This window comes from Melozone crissalis, unplaced genomic scaffold (assembly GCF_028551555.1).
Source record: "Melozone crissalis strain CALT ecotype California unplaced genomic scaffold, PUWL_Pcris_2 ptg000036l_1, whole genome shotgun sequence".
Classification (NCBI taxonomy): Eukaryota; Metazoa; Chordata; class Aves; order Passeriformes; family Passerellidae; genus Melozone; species Melozone crissalis.
In genome coordinates, this window is record NW_026535814.1 from 8,142,927 (window position 1) to 8,169,727 (window position 26,801).

The 26,801-nt window shown below is 44.2% G+C and overlaps 1 protein-coding gene across 1 annotated transcript; it reads left to right on the forward strand.

The window, feature by feature from the left end:
- Window positions 1–49: 49 nt before the first annotated feature.
- On the forward strand, window positions 50–25,714 carry LOC128941473 (serine/threonine-protein kinase PAK 3-like; the record flags this gene model as incomplete). Its single annotated transcript, XM_054283250.1, has 5 exons — window positions 50–156; window positions 800–917; window positions 1,596–1,695; window positions 2,075–2,271; window positions 25,583–25,714. Coding segments are annotated over 5 exons (654 nt in total), but the record flags the coding sequence as incomplete, so codon positions are not given.
- Between the last annotated feature and the right edge of the window lie 1,087 nt (window positions 25,715–26,801).

Here is a 26,801-nt window from a genome sequence, read left to right on the forward strand (position 1 = left end):
TGCCACCAACTGCTCAAGTTACTCATTTTCAATGTCATTTTAGGTGGCTATAAAAAAAATAAATCTTCAAGGACTGAGGAGGAAGGAACTAACCATTAATGAAATAAGGATCATGAAGAGGTGTAGGAGTCCCAATGTTGTGAAATATTTAGACAGGTGAGAGGTCATGGTGTTATCCCATGGATGTGCATTTACATACAGCAAACATGAGAGGTTAAAAACCTACTTGGGTTAGTGGCAGAAAGTAGAGCTGTTAATTTTTATGTATTCATATTTCTTTACTCATCTCCAATGGATGAGAAGAGAGTGCATCTTGTCTGCATGAGTTTTCCCTGCCACTCGTCGTTTGAAAATTATTCCAAACTTATTCAAAACCTGGATCAGCTGTATCTTCCTAAGTCAATACACTCAAAGTCCACTGCCTCTACATTTTTTTGGGAGGAATTTTAAAGACTCTTAAATGCTGATGAACCACCCTAAAGTAGATTTCTCTTAGATTGTTGCCCCTCTTTGCCATTGCTGTGCATGCCAGGAATACTATGTGCTTATTTCCAGAAACACCATGCCTGACAGGATTTTTATCTGGGCTGTTGCTAAACTGCATTTTTCACTTGCTGGCCATCTAAGACATCTCCTTTTTCACAGCTGTGCCTTTCTCCTCCAGACTGCACAGTCTGCAGATTCTCTATTCCTTTGATTCTGTCCTAGTCACAGAGCAACCTGGAAACAAGAAAATGGCAAGTAAAAAGTTAAGGTAGCCATGCATTTTTATCTCCATGCCCTTGTTTCCTTCTTTCAGCTACCTTGTGGGCGAGGAACTCTGGCTGGTTATGGAGTACATGGATGGAGGCGCTCTGAGTGATATCATCTACAAGACCTGCCTGTCTGAACATCACGTTGCATCCATCAGTCGGGAGGTCAGCAATTCCATCTGTGTTTCCAAGGGCTTGGGCAGGATTGTCTGGGAAACAGGGGCTCAGATCAGGAGTGATTTCATGTGCCAAGCTTGGTTTCTGTGTGACTGGTATGCTATGGGCAAGTAAAAGCATCTCAAGTGAAAGGCCTGCCAGTGCCCCTGCACTCCCTGTACTCAGTGCCAGTACTCTTCACTCCTGCTGTTGTACTCTCGCTCTGTCTCTTGTATTTGCTGTTCTCCATCTTGCTTCCCTAAACTTTTGCCTGTCTTCACTGCATCCCTTTCCGGTGAAAGCAAAGGTGCTGGTGGCAGGATTTGAAACAAACAGCAAAGAAAAAAAAGAGAGACTCGTTTCTCTCAGTCCTCAGCTAAAAAGGACAGGAGTGCAGCCAAAATGCTCTTTGCTTCTGAGCAATGTCCACTGCAGCAGCAGTCATCCCGGCTGGTTTGCAGGGGACAAAGAGCAGGTGCTGTTGCTCTTTCAAAAGCTGACATGCCTTTCCTCAGAAAGGTCCTGCTCTGCAAGTGTTGGAGCAGCAAACTCGTCCTCACAGTGGCACTGTGTTCTGCCATTACTGCCCATTCCCCTGCAGAGGGAATCTTTTAGATTCTTTGTTGCCTTTCTTGTGTGCTGAAATCACAACACTTTTTGCCCTCCTCTTTCTGTTTTCTCTCTCAGTGCCTGCAAGGACTGCATTTTCTTCACTCAAACCATGTGATCCATCGAGATGTGAAGAGCGACAACATCCTTCTCAGAACCGACGGTTCTGTCAAGCTGAGTCAGTATATTCTTGGTCAGGTGCAGCATTCCAGGGAAGTGGGTGTGGGGCTGCTCGGAGTGACAGCCAGCTCCCGAAAAATGGTGCTGGTGGCAGTGCAGGGACACCCGCTGTGAGCTGAGGGCACAGTTGCAACGTGCACAGAGGCAGGACAAGGAACAAGCAGTCAAGAGTGGCCTTGCTCTCTGTGTGCCCCTTCCAGAGGGAGGGAGCTACAAGTCTAAAGACTGCAAAGAACAAAAGCCACTGCTGGAGGCAGTGTAAAAAATGGGGATTTTTAAAGTCGCCAATGCCAGCAAACTTCTACTGGGGAATTCTTTTGCCTGCTTTCCTAATTGCACAGAATTCAAACAAAACCAATATTTTGCTTTCTCCTCAGCTGATTTTGGCCTCTCTACTCAGCTCACCCCTGAGCAGAGCAGACCGTGCTTGGTAGCTGGGACTCCGTGGTGGATGGCACCTGAAGTGGTCACAGGTCAACCATATGGCCCCAAAGTGGACATATGGTCTTTTGGAATTGTGGGGATTGAAATGGTAGAAAAAGAACCTCCTTACTGGGACCAAAGTCATACCTCGGTAAGGGGCAAATACTCACTGATCCCACTGTCTTTCTTATCTGTCCCTTGTCCTGCATGCCATTGGACAAAATCCCATGGCCATCTGCTGGAACTACTTCTACCAAGGTCCCCTCCTAAAAATGTGCCTGCAGCACATCAGCATCTGCTGTCAATTTGGATACATCAGTGGGGGAACTCAAGCCTTACACATGCAAACAAACTCCATTCTCAGGCAACACTTTCCTTTGGGTTAAAAGTGATTCCAGTTCTTTTGTCTGTGGAGATGGCCCCAGTAACAGGAAACAAGCGTCTTGGAACTGCTTGTATCTTTCCAGAAATGAAGGAAGGAAACCCAAACCCAACAAAGTTTCTAAAACTTTCAAAAACTTTCAAAAGCTGTGGTCTTTAGAAAGGAACTTAACCCACTGTGCAGTTTCTTCTCACTTTGGAAACATGCCTGAAACCTTGGCATGAGAGTGTAAAGGCCACAGAGTCTCTTCTGCTTCTTCTGCAGTGCTGCTGAAACACTCAGCGACCGTGTTTCTCTCCTAGCCAAAGGCACATTCTCTGTGTCACCAAGCCAGAGCCTGGTGATGTGGAGAGCCTGCCATTTGTTTCCTGGCACTTTCTGGGATGGGCCTACCATTAATGTATTGACTTGAGTAGCCAAATGAGCAGAGGGTGACCACAGGCACGGCACCTCTCCTTCTTCTGACCATGACAGTTTTTCTTTTGCTGCAAAATGGGAAGCTGCAATTTTCAGACTGCTGAGAGACAGAGCTGCAGGTGGCTCCTTTTTGCCTAAGCAGGCATTTTCATCCCAATACATTTGTGCAGGCATCTTAATGTGTCTGTGTTGAAGATGAGATTGTAAATATTTGTTTCCTTACCTGGGGATTAACTGATGGATTTCCTTACTTTCCTTCCAATTCTCATTGTTTTCAAGAACAGCACAAAAAGCTTGATGAGTTTTGTTCTATGGCACGTGCGCTTAAAGCACCAACAAGCACTGCAGAGGTGCCTTTCATGTACTAACCCTTGGAATGAGTTTCTATAGCACAGTCCCTTTTCCAAAAAGCCTCTCAAGCCGGTTTGAATTCTCAGAGAAGCAAATGTGCTTTTGCTGATGTAGTTCCCACTAACTAGGTCAGTCAATGAAATCAGCCGCCAAGGCAAGATCTGCGGGATGGTGGAAAAGCTGTGGCTGCATCGGGGTTTGGGTTTCTGGTTGGTAAAGGAAAATTATCTCTGGGTCTCTGCCAGGGCAGAAACTACCACTGAAGAACAGAGGGTAAACAAAAGGATGTGGGAGAGCCTTGGAAACGTGAAAGCAGCAAGTGGAGCCTCATGTTTGTTTTTTTCTCCAGGCTCGATGCCTGATAGCCACAGAAGGGACCCCACAGTTGCAGCAGCCCAACCAATTCTCGCCTTGCCTGCATGACTTCCTGAGCTGCTGCCTGCAGAGAGACGAGGAGCAGCGCTGGTCTGCCAAGGAGCTCCTGCAGGTAAAATGTGAAGGGGCTGCAGGTGAAACAGGCTCTGAGGGGTGGGCTCCTCCTCCACTCAAGTCCAAGGATCAGATGAGCGCCCTTCCTCCTCACCTCCACTCTTGGAGCTCTTCAAATGAAAACACTGAGGAATCCTAGACTGGGCTGGGCTGGCAGGGCCCTGTAAAGGTCCTCTGGTGCAAGTGTCCTGCAATGAGAAGGGACATCTTTAAAGAGATCAGGTTGCTCAGAGCCCTTTGCCACCTGAGCCAGAATGGTTGCAGGGACGGGGCACCTACAAGCTCTTGGGGCAACCTGTGCCAGGGCGGCACCATGCTCCGAGTAAACAAGTTCTGGTTAGATCCTAATGGTGTTTAAAAATATTCACCCACATCCTGTTGTAACTGGCCCTGTTAAAAAAGATGTCTCCCACTTTGTTCAACGCCACTCTGAGGTCTTGGAAAGTGGCAATGAAGTCTGCTGGGGCCTGTTCTTCACAAAACTGAATAACTCCACCTCTCTCCACATTTCCTGAGAGGACAGGTGCTCTGTCCTCTGACTGTTTCTGTTGCCCTCTTTTTCAATTTGGTTGGTGTTCAGTTTTATCTAATGGCAAAATAACTGAAGTAGAGCAATGCAGGGTACAGACACATGAAATGGTGGTGCAGGAACCCAAGGAAGCCAGTCCCAGCTGAGCAGTCAAAGATTTGGCTGTGGGCAGGAGGGGCTGTGGGGGACTCACTGTGAGCCTCTGAGGGGCCCTGGTTTGTGCCCCCCAGCCCACCCTTAGAGGTTTCTGCCACGCAAACAGGGACAGCTGGGAGGGACTTGTCCCAGCCCCATCTGCTGCCTGGCACGCTCAGGCAGACGGGAACTGTGCCAGGGTTACTGCCAGGTTGTGTGGCAGAGAGGGAACTGCAGGACCCAGTGCCACTGCGCTGGCCCTGCTGGGAAGGAAGGTGCCGTCCAGCACACGAGGGGCAGGGCATGGAAGGGTAGACACTGCTCTGTCTCCCTGTGGAAATAAAAGCCTGTCTTGCAAAGGCAAGGACCTATGTGAGTCATTGGAGTTTCCTGAAAGGAAGAAACCCCAGGGACAGAAAGCACCATTTCTAGAGCACTGGCAGGGCAAAAATCCCAGCAAGATATCACAATGAACACATGAGTGGGATTCTGGGCCACATTTGCCTGTGATGGCAAGGTCCTGCACATGACAACTGGGGAACAGATGGTCCCATCGTTCTACTTTCTGGGTCTTCCTAGGAACTAGAGGAATCCTCGTTGAGCCTGTGAAGCACTGAGCTTGCAAAGTCATGGTTCACTGTTCTTTGTTTTTTTTGGGTTTTTTTCCCTGTGGACAGCATCCATTTGTAACAACAGCCAAGCCAGCATCCATCCTGGCACCACTCACCAACTCAGTTCAGAAGAAGTAGGAGACAAGAACATATCATGTCAAGATATTATCTCCATAGCCAATTTTGAGTAGAATTGTAGAGTAGGATTCTAGAGTAGGATTGTTGAAGAGTTTTATAGGATTATAGATTAGGATTAATTAAATAATTAAAGAAAGTTTCTGAAATATCAACTGATTTGGAAGATTATTTGGAAGACCCCATTCTAACCCTTTCAGAAAACTCAACATTTCTTCCTGAATTACCAATTATTTTTTTTTACTGGTGCCAAGACACATTTATGGCTTCTTCTGAATGGTTCAAAAGTGAAGAAGGGTCTTCTTCATTCATCCTCCCAAGAGCACACTGCCTTTGGAATACCACCCACTGGCTGGCTTTGGCACAGCTGTGGTATTTCTAGTTGAGGCAGAAAAGGCAGTGGCATTTGCAGGAAAAATCAAAAGAGGAATGGGCAGCCCAAACATCCTGTGTGCATTCAGGCCTGCAGCTGTGACTCAAGAGCATTTGGGTTCCTGCCACTTGGATTTAGATCCCTAAATGCAATCTCTTTGGCTGGAGGCGAGACAGAAACCCAACATGACATGTCATAGCCCAATTTCTGTCACTGCCTGCAGGAAAAGGCTACGTCCTGCAGGACTCCAGCACTCAGCATCCTCAGGCAGACACACCAAGTGCTGGCAATTTAGAAACTTGATCCTCTGCCTTGTACTAAAAGACAGCACCTCCCACAACGGGCACTAATAGGTACAGAGTATTGTGGTGTGACCCCTCCATGGAGCTGGTGGACTCACCATCCCTGCAAGCCTTTGAAAGAAGACTGGATGTGGCACTCGGTGCCGTGCTTTAGTTGAGGTGTTAGGGCATGGGTTGGACTCCATCATCTTAAAAGCATCTGTCTTCCAAGCAAATGATTCTGTGATTCTGTCACTGAGGGAGCTTTCCCTGCAGCCCTGGAAAGGGCTGTGGGGGCCCTTGGCCAAGGACGGGGATCAGGGCTCAAAGAAAAGGAGCAAAGGGCTCAAGGCGAAGGCCGAGAGGGCAGAGTTGCCACAGCGCGGCCCTGAGCCAGCCTCATGTCCTCCTCCTCAAGCTGCGCCCTCTGCGCTGCTCTTTGCGGCGCCGCCGGCTCCTCTCGCTGCGGGGCTCCAGGGCGTGCTGGGGGCCGGGCCCCTCATCTTCGGGAAGCGCCGGAGCCTCGGAGGCGAGCGGCTGCTGCTGTGGCCGGCAGGGGAGAGCTGCGGCCGCGGCCCCGGGCACAGCGAGCTGCCGCTGTGGCCGGCTCCTGCCGCGGCTCCTGCCTCTGCTCCGGCCTCTGCTCCTGTCCTGTGCGCACAGACACGGCCGAGGGCTGCCCGGCAGCTCCGTGCCGCTCCGCAGCGGGCCCGGCTGGGCTGCTGCCCTCTGCGGCCTCTGCCCGCTGCTGCCGGCCCCACCGCGCTCCCGCCTGCCTCTGCCGCAGCCGGGCCCACACGGGGGGCAACACATTGCAGCCGGTTCGGAAAAGCCCTGCCCGCAGAGCGCCCGCCACAGCCTCGGCCTCAGGGCACAGGCTGCCGGCGTCCTCGCAGCTGCGAGCCGGCCCGGGCCGCCTGCCGGCCTCGGCCACAGCTCCCGCCCGTGTCTCCATGGCTGCGGCTGCTCGGCACAGCGGGCTGAGCACAGCCAGTGCCAGCAGCAGCTACTCATGGGCCCAGGCTCCGGGCGCTCCGAACCCGCCCAACCCCGAATTCCAGCCCTGAGAGGCTTGGCGTCCCCCTGGGGACAGCAGAGTCGGCTGCTGAGCTCAGCCCATGGTGACACCACCAAGTGACCAATGGAAAATTCACCAAATCCTCATCAGAGACAAGAGAAAACTCCCATGGTGCCTGACAGCCTGAAGCAACTGCCAATTACAGATCATTCCATCCATGTGGGAAAGAAACCCTTTGCATTAAAGCAGAAAAGAGTTATCTAAAAGGAGATCAGGAACAAAGTTATTTGGACTCATACTTCTTTTGTCTGTTCAAAAGGCCAGACAAAAATTAAATCTTTGCTCTTCTGACACAGCTCTCTGTTCTTGATGTGGGACAGTGAGTGCTGATGTGCAGGAGCTGATAGAAGGGACAAGGAACGAGGATACAGCAGGCACAGTGCCAAGCTGACAGAGGGATGATCTCTGGCAGTGGCACTGAAGGAGAGGAGTTTGCAGGCAGCACAGAAAAAGGCTCTTTGTTTCACCTCTTCTTTCAGTGCTGCTAAGAATGTAGCCTGGAGCAAGCTGGGAACACCAGAGCATGGAGCCCTTTCCAGGCAGGGCTGCATCTGCTGAAGGGGCAGAGGGAGCCCAGCAGGGATCAGACACAAACCAGCCGGGGACTGAGGAGCCCCTGTGCTGGCAGTGAACAGCCTCGGGTTCTGCTCACTGCTGGTGGCATTTTCTATTGAACCATCTCCAAGGACTTCTGCTGTGCTCTGTATTTCTAAGTGTTTTACCCCTTTTTTGGGGGTTTTTTCTCGGTTGTCTCCTGCACCTTTATTTCTTCAAATTTTCCTACCCTGTCAACAGCAGGCCCTGTTCAGAACTGGCTCTAAAATATCAGCAAAGCCACTGGCAACAACAATGGGTGGAGTCCTGCCCACCCATTCTGGCTCAGGAATTCTTATGCCAGAGCCCTTCCTGTGCCTTATGCTTTGTTAGGATCTCCTTTTCTGTGCAAAAACTAGTGAGCAGCGGAGGTTTTTTGCCTAAGGGCTCCTGAAAAGCAAATGTTGTGCTCAGATTCTCATGAGTGTATCCCTTAACTTCATTGCAGCAAAACAGAAAGTAAGGCCAGGGTAGCAGAGCAGGTGGGAGCTCCCTGCAAAGGGCTGGTGTCTGATGTGGGAACACCACGGCTCAGGATAGGTGAGAAAGGTAAATGTGCCCAAGACACTGCAGGTGAGGTTTGGGTTCACTCAGAGGGCAGTCAAGGCTGGTGAGCATTGGAAGATCCAGCTGCAGGCCCCATCCATGTCCCCTTCAGTGCTGGCATTCAGTTGTCTGCAGCCTGGATCCAGATCGCCCTGGGGGGCTCCTGGGGCTGCCTTTGCACTGAGGGCGAGGATGCTCAGGAGCCGCTGAGGCCGGCAGTGGGGACCAGGGCTGGGGCTTGTGGCCTGGCAGGTGTGGCTCTGGGGACTGTGACATGCCAGGGCATGGGTCACTGTCACTGCTCTCTGGAGCCCTGGCTAGCTCTGTGATGCTCCAGGGACAATGGCAAGAATGAGGAACTGGTTAGGTTAGTATTTTGCCTGAGCCAGAACCTCTAGGCCAGCTACCTAGAAGTAGAGACCCCTGGAGCACCGAGGGAAAGAGGTAGAAGAAGCTCTTCTGCAGGGTAAAGTGCAGCTAATTTATCAGAAAAAGCAAGGGAAGATCTGCAGGACAAATTCCCCAAAGGATAACAAAAGTTAAACCCCAGCACCCTTCTGCACGGGCTTTTAAAATCTTTCAAAAACGGGGGGTGGACACCACATAGTAAACCAATAAGCGACTCTTGGGGTGTGGTTTCGAGGGCTACAACAAATCAGAGCAAGGGGAGGAGAGAGGGTTGGGATAGGGATTAGATTTTGGGGTGAGGGACAGGGAACTTTCTGGAACAAAGGGTAAAGTTTGGGCTGATGGATGGGCCAAAGGGGCCGGGTTGTCTTGACAGCCAGGGAAAAATCTGGTGAGGAGGGAGGGGATTCCTTGAGGGACACTTGGGTAGGAGGGCATAACACAGGGGAGAGACTAAGTGTAATAACTCGGAGGACACTAGAACATACCGCAAGCTAACTGAACATTTGACTCAGAAACTAACACACTGCAGCACAGAAATTCAGGCTTTCAGCAGCCGAGAGGTGGCACTATTAGAACCCGCAGCAGCTGGTGAAAGCCATCTGTCCCCTTCAGGCTCTTGCTGTGTGGGAAGGTGCTGCGAGTTGTGGTGGCTGCACTGCCCCTTTGCTGGGAGGATGATCTGTACCGGGTGTGAGGAATAGGTATGATTTGTGCTGATAAAAATTGAAACAGTAACTATTAAAAATATTATCTGTATCAATATTGATACAGTAATTAATATTTGAGAATAATAAAATAGTTAATAGTTAAAAGTTGTAATGCCAAAGAAGAGAGGGAAAGGAGGGGCTCCAACCATCCCCCCACCCCCCCACCCCTTCTCAACATATGTTCTCAAGGACCACAGGAAAGAAGCCAAAGATACAGTTGCTAAAAATGACCAAGAACCTGGTTGGGTCCGAGAAAATGCTAATTATAAGGGACTTATTGCTTTGATATGTAGATGCAGTGATATGTTAGTCTTGGCTTACACTGTACTGGCTTGGTGCGCATGTGTAACCCAAAGGTGAATTAAAGGACAACGAAGAAGACTGCAGGGCCTTCATCAGTGACAACCCCCAAAGACTTGTGCGACCACCAAACCGAGTGGTGGCGCATGCGTGATGAGGGTGGTAATGAGGGCGGAGACAGAAAAGTGACGAACCGAAAATAGGAGGAGATGGCATTGACACATGGCATATAAGGGGTGACTTTTACTTGGCAAGCTTGTACGTGAAGTGGCAAGGGTCATTGAACTCTGCACTCCGTACCCCGCGGTATCTCTTGCTTATGCGCTATTATTCCAACCAAATTATCCCTTATTTATATATTTTCTAAACTACTCAATTCAAATTGTTGCTACCTTAAATATTGTTTGGGGTTTTATTTTTATGATGGGATAATTGGGCAAACATAACAATTTTGGTGCCAAAACTCGGGAACTCTTTTAACTCTGGGGAGGTGGATAGCTTCTGGGAAGGAGCTCCCCACCAGACTTTTAATTGGTCCCAAGGCTAGACCACTCTCCCTTGGGAAAAGAGAGTTTTTTTTACAATAACACATAAGCAAATTAGTTATTGGAAGCGCGCAGGAGAGGCTCCCATCAAAGTGCTGGCTTATAGGAGAGAGAGTATACATAGAAAACTGCTTTGTGCACGAAGACCCTCGTGAGAAAAGGAGGCTGTGAGTATCACGGGGTTTTGGGTCGGGGGGCGGCTGTATGCATGTGTGAGTGTGTGTGGAGTGTCTGAGATGGGGGCTCCATCTCCGTGAGGAGACCGGCTGGAAAAGGAGGGAAGCGAAAGAAAAGTGAATGAGTGGGGACCCCGGGAGGATTTGACCCAGGGGGAAGGAGGAGATCCCTGGTCCAGGCACCTGTGGGAAGGTCCTTGGGCAGGAGGGATTTACTCAGTAGGGAAACTGAGAGAGTGAAAGAATAGGTTAAATTTCCTTGGAGGGGTTGGTAGCAGGCAATTTAGTATGTGATTAGATGGTGAGAGGACAGGACTAATAGATTGAGAAAGAGGGAGAGAGGAGTGGAACAAGTAGATTGCAGAGGGAGACATAGGAGTGGAACAGGTAGATTGAAAAGGCAGTGTGGCAGAGTAGTAAGTGAGGAAGTTGAGCCATGAGGTGAGTGTGGGAAACTAAGACTCTCCTGGTACCGGGGATTTCTTAGTTTGTTGCCGCTAGAAATAGGTCAGGGAAAAAGTAAGTTCCTTGACCCAGGGGCTGCGGATTGTGTGAAAAATTCGCAGTGGTTTGAGGTATCTGGGAACCGTGAGGGGGGTTCTCAGGGGGGGAGCATTCCTCAGGACAGCCTACTGGGGATGATAATACGGTTTTGGGATGAATGGAAATCCTGGAAATCCCGAAGGGAAGAAAATCAAGAAATTCAGAGGGCAGTGCCTAAAGGACATAATATAGGAAAAGTTTTGAGTGAGCATCAGAAAAAATATGAGTCACCGGCAGAATGGTTAAAAAGATTAAAAAGAGACTTGCAATTATATTCAGGTATAGATATTAATACTGCAGTAGGGCAGGTTCTGTTAAAAATTCAGTTTGTGACCGGATCTTGCAGTGACATCAGGAAAAGGCTGGAAAAATTAAAAGATTGGCAGGATAGGGGACTTCAAGAGTTACTGAGAGAAGCACAAAGGGTGTTTGTAAAGAGAAATAAGAAAAAGCAGAAAGCAGATGCCAGAATTTTGGTGGCAGCAGTTCTAGAAATGCAGGCAGCTTTGAATACAGAAAAATCTGCAGGGAAAAACAAGCAGCGGATGTCAGGATCTGTTTTTAGGAACACAAGACCTGTGCATTTTTCCCGCCACAAGAAAAGACCCTTAAAAAATTCTTGCCCCACTTTGAAGGGTGGGGGACCCACCTGTTTTTATTGTCATAAAAAGGGGCACCTGCAAAAAAATTGCAGAAAGAAACAGCAAGATGAGAAAACTTCTCAGGGGAATCAAGAGAGGGTAAGAGCTTTGTTTAACAAAGAGGACCAAATTACACCCAGAAGAGGCCTTGATAATAAAGCTAAGAGTAGGTCCTCAGAGTGAAGAAGTTGTATTTTTAGTCAATACAGGAGTTTCTCGGTCGACAGTGACAAAATTACCCCAGGGATGTGAGATAAGTAGTGAGCGAGTTTCAGTAATCGGAATTACAGGAGAGGCTTTCCCTGTTCCTGTAATAAAAGGAGCGCAAATTGAAACAGATGACAAATTTGGAGTAAATGATTTATTGTTGATACCAGAAGCCAAAAATAATATGTTAGGAGGAGATCTAATAATAGCCTTAAATTTACAGATAAAACCCTGTGAAAGAAAACTTAAAATTTATTCTTCAACTGAAGAAGATAATCTAGAAATTAATGACATGGGTTGGCATTCAGGTGAAGTGGGAAAAAGTTTAGGGTGAAGGAGTCTGGTCCCCTTAGTCCCTCCTGGTCAGCACAAGCCTGTGAATTTTATGCATTACTCCGTGCATTATTAATACTAAAAGGGCAAGAAGGGACTATTTATACAGACTCCAAATATGCTTTTAGTGTGGTACATACTTTTAGAAAAATTTGGAAAGAAAAGGGACTTATAAACACTCAAAGGAAAGGGTTAATACACGGGGGATTGATAATTTAGATATTTGAAGCTTTAAAAAGGCTCAAAGAAAATAACAGTAGTTCATGTAAAGGAACACCAGAGAGGGAGGGATATTAAAGTCAGAGAAATAATTTGGCTGATGAAGAAGCAAAAAGAGCGACCTTAAGAAAGGAAGATACTGAAATCATAACCTTGCAAAAAAAATAGAAATTCAGCAGGAGGCACTTTCCCTTCCACTAGCAGAACTGGCAGCTAAATTAAGAGCAACATTTAAGGAGGGAAAGTGAGTTTTTCCTGATGGCAGGATTATGATGCCAAAAGCAGTGGCACATTAGATTTTAGATAACTTGTATAGACGGACATACTGGGAAACAAGACCCTTTTGTGATTACTTTTTAAAATTTTATGGGTGCATGAGGATATTTGAAATTGGAAAGCAAATTACCCAGGGGTGTCTCACCTGTTAAAAGGTAAATAAAAAAAGGTGTTAAAGAGCCCTCCCTCTGGAGGATGCAAAACAGCCTACAGGCTATTTCAAAAGATCCAGGTTGATTTTGTAGACTTGCTTAAAGTGGGTTGGTGAAATATTTGTTAGTTATAATAGATCAGTTAACCCAGTGAGTTGAAGCATTTCCAGCAGCTCGGGCTACAGTTCAAACAGTAACTAAAATATTGTTGGAACATGTAATTCCAAGAATGGGATAATATGGTGGGATTTAAGTTGATTTATATTATCCCTGATTTATTAAGAAGGAACTAGGCATCCTGGAGTGGCTGCAGACTGCAATTCCCTTGAGCTCAGAGGCAGAAGAACGCTGGTGGAAAAAGAATAAAAGACTTTCTGAATCGGTGGGAATAGCCTAAAAAGATCGAAGATCTCCTCCAGGATCACCCACCAGCAACATTATTAGAATTGATTACAGAACTGCAATTTTAGAAACTGAGATTGATAACACCTGTTGTTAAAAGAGCTCAGAGACAAGTAAAATGTTGGGAGTGCGGTAAACATGGTTTAGGGTGTCATCCACGGATATGTATTGTTTGCACACTTTGTTTTAACTCATAGTGGAGAGTAAAAGAGAAGAGAAGGAGAGACAATTGATTTGCTTGCTTTGCTATGGTTATGTATTTAGCCAGCTAATTATAGAATGCATTGCTAGTGATTTTTTTGGATACCTTTGAGACTGGGAGACGGGACCCTTCCAGCAGCTACTGGATTAATAGGGAACTTAGATCAATTGGTTCTTGCTGTATTGGCTGTAACACAAAAAGGAGAAGGAGCAATTCATAATATTATAGACCAGTGTCTCAAAATTGATAGTTGTTGTGGAGAAGAAGTTTATATACCACATAATAGGCACATTGCAGGGGCATATTGGTGCTGCAAGTTTGCCTATTGGAGGTGGCGACTTAATGAACTCCCTGCCCTTGAAGCAGAAAATAAATTAGAAAAATCTTATTGTGGTTGGCACATCCCTGAAATTTTGGAAAATACAGGTTTATGGTATTCTGGCTTAATCTTTTTCCCTGTTCTTTTCATTTAAATTATTTTTCATTTTAATTATTTCTTCTTAACCAGCTAGAACTGGGAAATGGCATTTAAAAGGAGACAAGCAAACTCTGTGGAGCTATGGGTACCAAGGAAACTAAAAGCACCAGTGACTAGATCCCGGGATATTAGCTTTGCTACCGAGAAGACTGGCATCTTGGCCCTTGGTTGCAACCCAAGGGGCCTTGAGAAAGGTAGAAAGGTAGATTTCCTGAGGATTATTTTCACTGTGATCATTCTGGTACCCTGGGCAGTTGGCCAAAGCCAGAGAGCCACGCTGGACAGAGTTTCGGCAATGAAAAAGCAAACAAGGCAAAAACCAAGTCCCAGCAATTTCAACATTTGTGATTATTACAATCACCCTGTATGTATTAAGGACAAGATGGAATCTGTGTTTGTAACACACCCATATGTTAGTTCTGCCTGCTACAATCGCAGCAGTGTTATACATGTTTGTATTAAGGAGGGAAAGATGTATTGGGTAGAGAAAAATTTGGGATGTAATGGCCAAGTTCCTTATCCCCATGGTGATCAAATTTGTCCTCAATATGAAAGATCTGTTTATTTCAAAAGAAATGATAATGGAAAAGATCCAAGTATAGGCATGGGAAATCGGGCACTAAGAGAAAAATGGAAAGAAAAAAAATAAAAGAAGAAAAAGAAACAAAGGAAAATAGAGGAAAGAACAGGAGAAAAGAGTCAACAGAATTGGCTGAATTGTATAAACAGATAAAACAGTATTACAAAGATTGGGATTTGCCAGCCTCGAATAAGAATCTGTTTGTGGGATTGATGCAAGAGATTGCTACGGAATTGGAATTATCCAAATGTGGGATTTGTGGAGGTCTAAAAATGGCTGAAAGATGGCCGTGGAAAGGTGAGAGCTTAGCTCCAGAGCAATTTTTAAAGTGGAACCACACCCAAATTTCTGGAACATTGAAGAGACCTGAAGGATGGATTTTAAGTCATCAAATAATTGGAATTATTTGTATAACTCGAGAAGGAAAGAAATTTAATAAAATAGTAGGGCAAACTCCTTGTAAATCCACACTGGTGGTTAATATAGATAATTGTTCAAAAATTTGGCGATCAGAAAACCCCATTGGATATTGGGGACCAATAAAAGAAATAAATTGTGAATGGGATGAACAGATTAATTTATGCTGGTACAAAAGTCCTGGAGCTAACCCCTACCAATCCATCGACAACTTGAGGTCTTACTGGGAACGACCAGAGAAAACTGATGAGAAATGGAAAGCCTCAGATGGGATATATTGGATTTGTGGGCAACGAGCATACAATGAGCTGCCTCAAAAATGGGGAGGAACCTGTATTTTGGGAGTAATACAATCCTTCTTCTTTGTTTTACTGGGGTCCAGGAGCAATGTGCTAGGCCACTGTATGAAACCCTACAGTGGAATAAAGGAAATTTGAATTTAAATTTTCCAACAGCAGGAGGGAATCAAAAATGGGAGGAGGACGAATGGCCTGCAGAACAAATTATAGCAAATTATGACCCAGCAACATGGGCTCAGCATGGGTCATGGGGATATAGGACCCCAATTTACCTGTTGAATAGATTCATAAGGCTCCAAGCAGTAGTGGAGGTGGTGTCAAATCACACCTCTGGTGTCTTAAAAATGTTGGCCAGGCAATATACACAAATGCGGGCGTTTGTGTACCAAAACAGGATCGGCCTAGACTATCTGTTGGCAGAAGAAGGAGGAGTTTGTGGGAAATTTAATGAATTTAAGTGCTGTGTAGAAATTGATGATTCTGGGGAAGCTATCACAGAACTTGCAGAGAAAATTAAGAGGGTGGCTCATGTGCCAGTACAGAAGTGGAATTCAATCTTGAAAGCAGATTGGTGGAGTAACCTCTTTGGAAATGTTTGGTGGAAAAAGTTAGAGTTCATGTTGTTATGCTCAATTCTGGGACTTCTATTTCTGCCTTGTATGATTTTGTGTTTTATTAGGCTAATTCACTCAGTGCTTCAAAAGATGCAGATTACAACAATGTCTCTAGATTCAGAATCAGCAAACAAAGGAAAACCAAGATCTATAATGGTATTAAAAGCTAAATCAACGGCTGTTAAAGAACAAGGACCTAAAAAGATTGAAATAGACCAAAAAAAAAAGCTAACTAAACTTGAAAGACAGTGTGAAAGACTAGAAGCAGTAATAGAAATGCTAGAAAAGTTTGAAGCTGAAAAGAGACAACGAGGAAACCAAAATTCTGAAAAATACAAAAGATGTCAGGGCACAGCCTTTTAAATCCAGCACTAATCATAATGATCAAAAAGAGAAATGGGGGATTTGTGATAAATAGGTATGATTCATGCTGATAAAAATTGAAACAGTAATCAATATTGACACCGTAATAATATTTGAGAATAATAAAATAGTTAATAGTTAAAAGTTGTAATGCCAAAGAAGAGAGGGAAAGGAGGGGCTCCAGCCACCCCCCCCCCCTCCTTCTCAGCATATGTTCTCAAGGACCACAGGAAAGAAGCTGAAGATACAATTGCTAAAAATGACCAAGAACCTGGTTGGGTCCAAGAAAATGCTAATTATGCTAATTATAAGTGCTTTGATGTGTAGATGCAGTGATATGTTAGTCTTGGCTTACATTGTACTGGCTTGGTGCGCATGTGTAACCCAAAGGTGAATTAAAGGACAACGAAGAAGACTACAGGGCCTTCATCAGTGATGACCCCCAAAGACTTGTGCGACCACCAAACCGAGTGGTGGCGCATGCGTGATGAGGGTGGTAATGAGGGCGGAGACAGAAAAGTGACGAACCGAAAATAGGAGGAGATGGCATTGACACATGGCATATAAGGGGTGACTTTTACTTGGCAAGCTTGTACGTGAAGTGGCAAGGGTCATTGAACTCTGCACTCCGTACCCCGCGGTATCTCTTGCTTATGCGCTATTATTCCAACCAAATTATCCCTTATTTATGTATTTTCTAAACTATTCAATTCAAATTGTTGCTACCTTAAATTTTTTTTTTATGATGGGATAATTGGGCAAACATAACATGGGGGAGAGCAGAAAGCTGCCGTGGTGAGCAGAACGTGCTCAGAGCATTACAGTTCAGAGAATGGCACTGCCCCCGAAGGGCAAAAAGCTTGAAAGCATAGAATTCTGTGCAGAACCGTTTTTCTCTTCTAGAACATGCCCATTTTTGTATACTGTTGATGAATAACCTGGGTTTTATAGAATACATGGGGTTTTTTCTAAAGTTTTTTGGGAGAATTCTCAAGTTTATTTCTATTTGCATTTTACATCCAGCATGTTTACAGGTTTACAGATTTTTTTTTCTTTTGTAAATACATAGGGAAAAAATAGCTAAGCATTTTTTAATCCTTTGGGATATTGTGATTAATATCCTTAGAAAGCAAACCTTGTTGAACAAGTGTGAAAACACAGAGAGAGGGAAAATAGCATAAAAGTCTTTTAGAGCAGGGCGTGTAATAAGGACTGCAGAACTGAGTAATTCCTCCAAGGGCAGAATTAGCAAGATGTATTACCAAGAATACCTGCCAAGATACTTCCCTAAATCAAGGGAAATGTGACTTGCAGTCATACAAAGTCAAGCCAAAGCAAACTAGAACCTTTAGAAAAGAGGGAATTTTGCCAGTGAGATCAGTCTGTCTGGATAACTGACGGATGCCCATCAACCTTGCACTGCATTCCTCAATGTTTGCAATGTCTTTTCTCCCAGTTTCTGTGAAATGAATAAGCTGCAGTTGTTTAACCATTAACTTAAGCTCTTAGGGGAATTAACAAGCACCATGTATGTATTTTGTAGCTAAGCAGGACTTGAGTTTCCCAAGTGTTCTACAAAGCAGAAGGGAACCACACAGTTACTTGTGCTAATGTTAATGAAGGGTTTCATGAGAGCAGGTGAATGAGAACATTGCATCGTAAACTTCCACATTCAAGAAAACAGGAGTGCACTAAGAATATAACATATAAGGCTAGCATAACATCAGAACAGGATAAAATGAAATTACTAGACAGGAAGTGATGCATTAGAAATGAAGTGTATAATTTCTGATACATCTGCATGCATTTGCAAGCTAAAACAGAAAAAGAAGGGTAGAGATAGAAAGGAACGAAGATTTTAAAATTGCACTGTGCAGAAGAGACACACGAACCACCAGTGTGAACGCAGCTGGGAGATTCAGCTTGGAAATGGATTAGAGTGGAATCCATTCACTGAATGTTTCTGGTGCACATGAGTGCACTGAATGTTTCTGGTGCACATGAGTAAAAAGAGGAAAAAAGGAGAAAAGTTTAGTTTCTGAAGGTTGTTTAGATTCCTGGAAGCATTGTCTAGAGATCTAAAATCTAAAGCCTCCGAGAATCTGAACCTAAAACATCCCCAAATGGATTGATGAGGTATGATGTGCACATCTCTCTGCTTTTTTCAGTCAATGGAATTGACAATGAGTGTCTGGAAATTAGGAATGCCCACCCAGATTTTATCTCCATTACTTGAAGAACACCTTAATAAGGCACTTCAGGAACTGAACAGTGACATTCTCACCCTGCTCTATTTACTTTACATTTGAATACAGGCTGGTAGAAGGAGAGATCTGGCTTTAATTTCTCCCCAAGTTACCTGTTGCACATTCAGGTAAGGAGTAGATGTAAAATTCAGCTAATCACTCTCTGTGTCCATGAATATTCCACTACTAAACTGACATGTAGAAACATCCTTTTTCTCTTTTGTACCTTCCTAAATGGTGCCCAATGAACAGGACACTTGCATAAATCTCACATAAAATCACCAAAATTGCTGAAATTAACACTCAATTCCATGATAAAAGCTTCTGAGAAAAGGCTTGACAGAATCACTGAACAAACTCAACCCTGGGAGAGAAACATGCATTTTAGCACTGATTAAGGGGAAAGAAAAAGAAATGCTGTAAAAATTCCAAGAGGAAGATAAGGAGAAAGACAGGCAGCACAGGAAGCACAAGGCCCTGTCAGATGACCTGTGGAAGGTAACTTTGTGCCCCAGCACTGTTAGAGGACATTCCCTGTCATTGGTGCAAGCAGCTGGAGACATAAATACTGATTGATTTGGGGGCCACAATCTTGGTAAGTGCAGAGGTGGTTCAATAACGTGACATGAGGGAGTTCCCTCAGAGCAACTGGGATGCCTGGAAGAAGTGAACAGCTCACCTCAGCCTGGCCTACTCGGCTGCTTTTCCTTCTGACCCTCCTGGGGAGGCTCTGACATTTCCTCTTCCCTGATGGAAGTGTAGCTGCTGCCAAGGGAAGCGTCCCCATACTCACTCAGTGTTCCCTTTGCTTGCCAGATGTCCCATCTGCTGTCACTGTCCAGGAGAGCTGCTCTGCATGGGAGGAGGAGACCGAGGGAGAGGCTTTGAAGATGGAGCAGCTGGGATCCCTCTGCTTGGAGCTCTGTTGAAAGATACACGGACTTGCATGTGAACAGGGATTTTATATGGACTTGTACATTTGTAGCCTGCAATTTGTACAGGTATATTTCTGTACATATGGTATCAGATTTATGAATGTAGTATGTATATATGTATGTATAGATACCTGCATACATACTAGGTTTTCAGTCACATATTTGTATATGTATCTAGTTCGTTATATGTATTGTAATATCTGTGTTTAGATTTCCGTGTGTATACAGTTGTGTAGGTATCTATTTGTATTGATGTAGTTTTCAGTATATATCTTTTTAAATACGTATATTGGTATTTGTTTTGGTATATATGTATTTTTATATTTTATTAGATGTATACTGATGTATTTCCATATATACTATATTTACATATATGTCCTGATGTATAGTTGTATATTTGGATTGATGAAGTTGTACAGATATTTAGATTGGTAGTGCTGTTTGTCTATTTCTAGATTGGTTTGTTTTATGTATCTCTTTCTTGAATTTAATAGGTAACATTTAATCTGTATTCACATGTGTATATTGTAGTGGTTATTTATGTATTCAGTTCTATTTAAATGTGTATGGAGTTGTATAGTGGCGGAAATCTATTTGTGGAGTACTTGGTATTACCAAGAAATACTGATATTTTTGTATTTCTATATGGGCTGTATGTTTGCCATAATATGCAATAAATAAGGTTGTTAATTATCCCTTGCTCTCTGTGTATAGTGACTGTTTGTAGAGGTTTCCAATAAATTAGTTTTTGTTTACAGAAGTTGTTTTTTGCATGTTTTTAAATAATGTGGTGTAACAATCAAATAAATTACTTTGTTAAAATTTAACAGAGATCTCTATAGTTCTATGCTGTCAGTGCTGGTGTAGCAATTTATAAGACATGCCATTTGTCAAGTGAGGTGGATGTGTTGTAATTTGTGCTACCCAAAGCCATGGGCAGATGTACATGCTGGAGGATTATGTACATGCTGGAGGATTTTGGCCATGCAAATCTCCAGCCATGCCCAGCACATGCCCCACCTGCACTCAGGCTGGGCAAGGGAAGCACAGATTTGGGCTGGCAGCAGAGCCGCACGTTGGCTCAGAACTCGCTGCAAAGGCCTGCTGGCTGAGAAAAAGGTCAGGGCTACATTTTATACATTCTATTTCTTAGAGAACATAAATTAAAATATATATTGCGTAGTATATTGTGGAAATCCTTAAAATCAAAGAGTTTTGGGAAAGGTGCTCCTCAGTGAGGAGGATTTCTAGGCTAGAGGAACATAAAAAAAAAAGGAGAGCATGGACAGTGCCATTGCCAGGGGCCCAGGCTGTTTAAAGGAGGAATGGATCGTCCCCTTTGCTGCCTGTAGCTGATACCCCTGTCAGTAATAAGTAGCAGCTCTGGAGGTTCCTGGGCAATGAGATGGGAAACCATCTATCTAAACCAGAATGGGACGTCTTTTACCACCTTGAGGCAATTTTACAGGGTAAAGGACATTCAGACATCTCAAAATATGAACTAAAAGACTTATTAATCTGGGTAAAAGCAAATACTCAAAATACAGACTTGAAGCCTCCTTTTACCTTTGACCAGATAAACTGGAAGTTTTAAAATCTAGTCTCTCTCAGAAAGGAAAAGAATTTGGTCCAACTAATGCCTTTCTCCAGAGCTTTAATGCAGAGCTTTGAACAGAATGATTGTAACAGAGACTTTCTCGAACAACAAAACAGACCACCTGGTTCTGAGACTTTAATGCTGAGGGGTGCTGGGCTTTTGTCCTCCTCTGGGGAAATCTCGGGTTTGGTTTGGGGTTCCTTCCCTTCTCCTGGCATGTCCAGGGTTTCCCCAGGTGATGTGGACAGCACCCTGAAGCCCAGGAACGGAGAATGAGATCATCTTCCAGCTTTGTTTTTTCCGGGATTCCCTATGTCACTGGTGCTTAGACAGGCTGTCCTCCCATTCCTCCATGAAATCATCCACCCCCAGAATTCCCTGAAAGCATTTGGAATTTTTGTTGCCTTCTTAGAATTTGGGGGGTCAGAGGTCATGTTCTGGGGAGGCTGGGAATTGAACGGGTCCCTGAGATGAGAATTTGGGGAAGCTTTATAAAACAGGGGCTGCTGTTTCTGTGCCCTGCTCCTCTTCCAAACAAGATGCGGCCGAATCTTGTTCTGAAGTTGTGCCAAGGTCGGGTCTGGATCCGCTCTGCCTGGCCGAGGGGCTGCAGGGTCAGCCCTGCCACCGTTTCCCCATCCCGGGAAGTCACCCCCTCAAATCGGGCTCAGGCAGGCAGTTTGCTTTCTGGATCTGAGGAATCTTTTCATAGAGATTCATCTGCCAAGCCTCCTCCGAGATTTTCACCACTTTTGGTTCCCAAGCCTCAGATTACAGCAGGTGGGAGGGCTTTGGATTTGGGTCTGCCTGCAGGGGAGCAGGCAGGGAGGAGGACAGAGGTGATGGGTGGCAGCCAGGGCTTAAGCAGGGGAGGGATGGCTCTGCCCAGAGAGGTGGACGGGGTGGAGGTGGGAGAGCTCAGGAAAGCTGCTGTGGAGACACAGACAGTTCATTCAGAAGCCTTGAAGCCTGTCTCATTCTCTGCTGAGGAGGGAAAAGCATGCTGAGATTGCAGCTTGGACCTGAGAGTTTTCCAGCTGTATCCCTGCCGGCAGGGATGCAGTGTGGTACCTGTCACAGTCCATTGGAAAGCCTCACAAATACAAATTCCGGATCTGCAGCTGGAGAGCAGCCCGATTTGTATGAATCTAAAAAGATCCAATTTAGTGAATCCAGACGTGAGTTAGCAGGCTCTGGCTTTCTTCCTGTCACCAAGAACTTGGAGCTCTCCTCCCCAGCCCTTCCTGGCATGGCTCCTGAGAATATTTGTTGCTGCGGTGACAACCCTACTGCCAAGAACTTGGAGCTTCTTGGCAGGGTTCCTAGGACAGCTGATTGCTGTGACAACATTACCTGTTCTTCTGGATCAGATACAGGAGTGATGAAAGGGAAAAACAAAACACAGTCTAAATCAGTGGTAAACCTTCCATTGCAACTACCTAATTGGTCTAATATTATTCAAAATATAGAAAAAATTGGATTCAAATAAACAACTCCTCGCCATTCTGGTTAGAAATGGTTGTAATGATGTAAATCCACAATACAAAACTCTTTCTCACCATGAGATCAAAGAATTTATAAGAAAAATGTAAAAAAATATTATAACTTTACGAGATCAGCCTCCAACCGTAACACAGATGCTAAGAGCCTACAGTATGCTCACCTCTACATAGAATATTGCAAAAAGGCAAGTCAATGCTTTTGGAAAGCAGATTGCAGATTCTCAAGACAAGACAAAAAAAATACAATGGCAGAAAAATTGGGACAAAGAAATGGAAAAGCTTGAAAAGGCCCTTGAAGCACAAACAAACATTTCCAAAAAAATCTGTTGGTACTGTACAGCTGGACTCAGATAACAAAGCTTGTGGCTTTACTTGTGGTAAAGCAGGACACATGAAAAGGGACTGTCCTAGTACAATAATCCAGCCTAAGCCACATTCTATTTGCCCTCGATGTGGGAAAGGAAGCCTCTTGCTAAGTACTGTCGTTCTCAATTTGACATTGATGGCAAAGCTTTGTCGTTAAACTCAAAAAAGAGGGCGGATTACCACCGCACCTCAACACAAGTAGTGACCTCCTTACAGTCAATTACCCAGTCAAATGGCATTGGTACCTCAGTCATTTATTCCTGTCATCCATCCCTCAAATGGTCCCAGGTCAATACCCTCACGTACAAGGTTTGAATTGGCCTCCTCAAAAATGGATACACATTTTAAACACTTTCTGTTATGAAAGTATTTCTACTGGAATTATCAGGTGTTTTCAGCAAAGACAAGAGCTTCTGATTCTAGGCAGAGCTAGCAACAAAATTTTCAGACTTTCAGTTCTTCCAGCTGCTGTTTCAATAATTTGTAACAAAGAGCTAATATATTTATCTCCTGCATTTAATGTTCCTATAGTGACTCCACCAAAAACACCTCTAGCTATTGCATTTCTTCTACCCATGAGTACAGCCAAGCAAAACAACTTTCCAGAGAATTCAATGCTGTCCGTGCCATTTGGAACCTCAGGTCCTGAGGTCTTTTGGGTTCAATGTTTCGACCGCAACCAGGAAACATTGACTTGCTGCCTGACTCACTGTGGTAAAACAGTTTACATTGCAGGCATGGCAGATACTGGTGCTAATGTCACTGTAATCTCTGACATGTTTTGGCCCAATGATTGGGATTTAGTAGCTCCTGCAGGTTCCCTCACAGGGATTGGAGGTGCTGCTCTATGTTGGCAAAGTGCACCCATGATTAACATTACAGGTCCTGAAGGAAAGGCAGCAACGGTGCGTCCTTTTGTTGTTCAGAAGCTTCTCACCATCTAGGGGAGAGACGTCCTGTCTCAATGGGGAGCAGAGCTGGAGGTGGGCCTCTGATGGAAACCACATCAAAACCTGCCACTTCAAAGCTGAACTGGAAAATTGATCTTCCTATGTGGATTGATCAATGGCATTTAACAGAGAAAATATTAAATAGCTTTAAAAGATTGGTAAAGGAGCAATTAGAAGAAAGTCACATCACTCCCATACATACTCCCTGGAATTCACCAGTATTTTTCATCCACAAGAAGACATTGGACTCCTGGAGGTTGTTTCACAACCTGAAGATCAGTGAAATGATTGAAGACATGGGACCACTTCAGCCTGGACTTCCTTCTTTATCAATGATCCCAAAGCACTGGCCTCTCATTGTCATTGATTTAAAGCTTTGTTTTTTCCACATCCCTCTACATTCCAATGATGCACCAAGATTTGCTTTTCTCAGTTCCTGTCATCAATCAAAGAGAACCCATGCAGAGGTAGCACTGGAAATTATTGCCTCTAAAAATGAAGAATTCGCCTCTAATTTGCCAATATATTACAGCACAAGTTTTGTCTCCAGTTCGACTGAAGTATCCAAGATCCATGATTTCACACTGCATGGATGATTTGCTCATCGCAGCTCCAACAAAGCCACAGATGGAGCAAGCTTGTCCTAGCGTTGTTACTGAAATCCAGAATGCTGGACCTAAAATTTCTACAACAAAAATTAAGAAGTTTTTAGTTTAGAGATTAGAAAGGTCAATTTTAAAGGATGTTAGTAATGACACTTTATACTGTTGGCTTTCATGTCTTTATACAACTTTGCAATATAGAACTCATCCATATTTTGTTTCTCAAATCAGGGCTAATTCTTTGCTTCCTGGATTTTTAGTGGAAGGAAACGCAAGAGCGGACAAACTGACAATGGTTATTTCAAACACTTTACCAAGCATTTTGGAACAAGCAAAACTGAGTCACGCCTTTTTTCACCAAAACTTGCAAACACTTGTGCGCATGTTCCAAATTTCCAAAAGTCAAGCTAAATCTATCATTAGTACTTGCCCTGACTGTCAGCTTGTGCAGCCTCCTGTTTCTGCAGGAGCGGTCAATGCACGGGGTTTGCAAAGCCTGCAGTTATGGAAAACAGATATCATTAAATAGCCTTCCTTGGGTAAATTTAATAATAGTCATATTTCAGTGGACACGTTCTCTGGTGCAGTTTTTGCTTTTCTTCACGCAAGGGAAGCAGGTAATCATTTTAGCGTTCAAAAACACATAATCACGAAGCAATTATATGCAATGCTTTTTATTTAGGAGCTCTGGAAATCAGAGTATTACCCAAATCTGATTCCGACCATACATCTGAGATGATCATATTTTTATACTCTATCGTTATGTAACTTTCATGTTAATTATTAAACTTCTATTTTTCTATTGTATGCATAGATTTCAGCTAAACATAGCCCCCCTTTGAATTTCCAACATAGTTTCTCTTTATTCTTCTTACGTTGATATAATAATTATATTTAATTACTAAATATCACATCTAACAATTATATCATTTATCATACTGCTTACGCAGGTGCAGTTGATCTGGGAAAACACAAAGCTTAACATTTTATATGCTATCTTTACGTTTTTCCAGGGCTCCACTATCAATCATGCCTGTCAACATTCTTTGCAAGCTTTTGCTTCATTGGGTGTGCCCCAAGAAGTAAAAACCGACAATGATCCTGCATATGTATCTCAAAAATTGGCCACAGTTTTAAAGATTTGGGGTGTTTGTCACATCCTTGGTGTTTCTCCTTCTCCCACAAGTCAAGCAATTGTTGAGAGGACACATCAGACATTAAAACGCATTTTTCATTGACAGAAGGGGGGGAAGTGGTCACACCACAGATGAGGTGGAACAAAGCTTTTTATGTTTCTAATTTCTTAAACAGCTCTGGGTCAGAACCTAATACACCAATTTTAAGGCATTTTTCAAATAACACACAGGCAAAACTGAAAGAAAATCCTCCTGTTTCAATTAGATCTCCTGAGACTGGACCGATTGAAGGTCATTTCCGATTAATCACCTGGGGTAAAGGGTATGCTTCTGTCTCTACAGGTGCAGGAATTAAGTGTGTCCCAGCCAAAAACGTCAAACCATATTGCACCCCAGAACGTGTTGACGAGTCCAAAACTGAAGAAGCAAGTACACAGACGTGAACGAAACAGAGGGATCATGGGTCACACCTGATGTTCCCTCTTTATCAGTGGGACCTGCAAACTCTGATTTTATGCTAGTTATAAATGTGTCAGGTGTTGGTTTCATTGTTGTTAGTCTGGTGAAATTGACAATTGAGCAATCCTGTATTGCATGGGAACATTTGGGCCAAAGAACACCCCAAAGCAGTATCTGAGCCCCAAGACTTAGAAATCCTTGGTCCTTTAACAATGGATTTCTGCCTTGCATTTACAGCTAATGATTGGTGAGAAGATGATCCTCCAAAGTACAATGTTACTCCCCATTATTTTGCATACAGAATCTTTGTTAGTGATTTAATAGATGACTTACCTTTTAAAACGTGTCTTGGTTTGAAAAGACAGATGTCTGCTAAGGAAGGCAGGAGCCTCCCCTGAAATGGCAAATGTAAACCTTCTCCCTTTGAATTGTTATCATTTTGAAATTAAGGGGGCCTCTCAGGCAAAGATATGGAGCAGGAATAATAGTTCTTTATTAGAGAAGAAAATAAAAGTAAAATAAACAATTCAGTACAAAACAACACTGACAGAGTCAGAACACCACATGACACCTGTCGGTGATGGAGAGAGATGGGGAAGACTGCCTTGGTGATCAGAATCCAATTTTATTGTGGGATACAAGCACTTATATAATATTTCAGGGAGACTAGTAATGAGTACTACAATGATTGGGTTAAAATCACATACACAAAGTTATGCATATAACAAGATCTCTTGCTACAGAGTTTAGTGGGATTTTCTTTTTCTGATAAACCCGTTTGATTTCATCTTCTTGCAATCTAGGTCTAATTTTCAAAGTTCCGTTTGCTTTTGCCAGGGCATCCTGTTCTCAAATCTCTGATGTTAACCACGTCCAAAGTCCATCATTTGTCTTGTGTCCTCCAAGATCCCAACAGACACCCTGTTGGTCAGGGGGTTGGTAGCAATCCAATTGAAATGGTGGCTGCCATCCTCCTGGAGAGGCAGATGTGGTTCTGTTGAAGCAGTGATGCTATAGAAGGGTGTTGTCTTCCTCTGAAGGTCCAGTGGTGGTGTAGATGAGCCTGGTCTTCCTCTGGGAATCCAGTGGAAAAGGCAGCTGC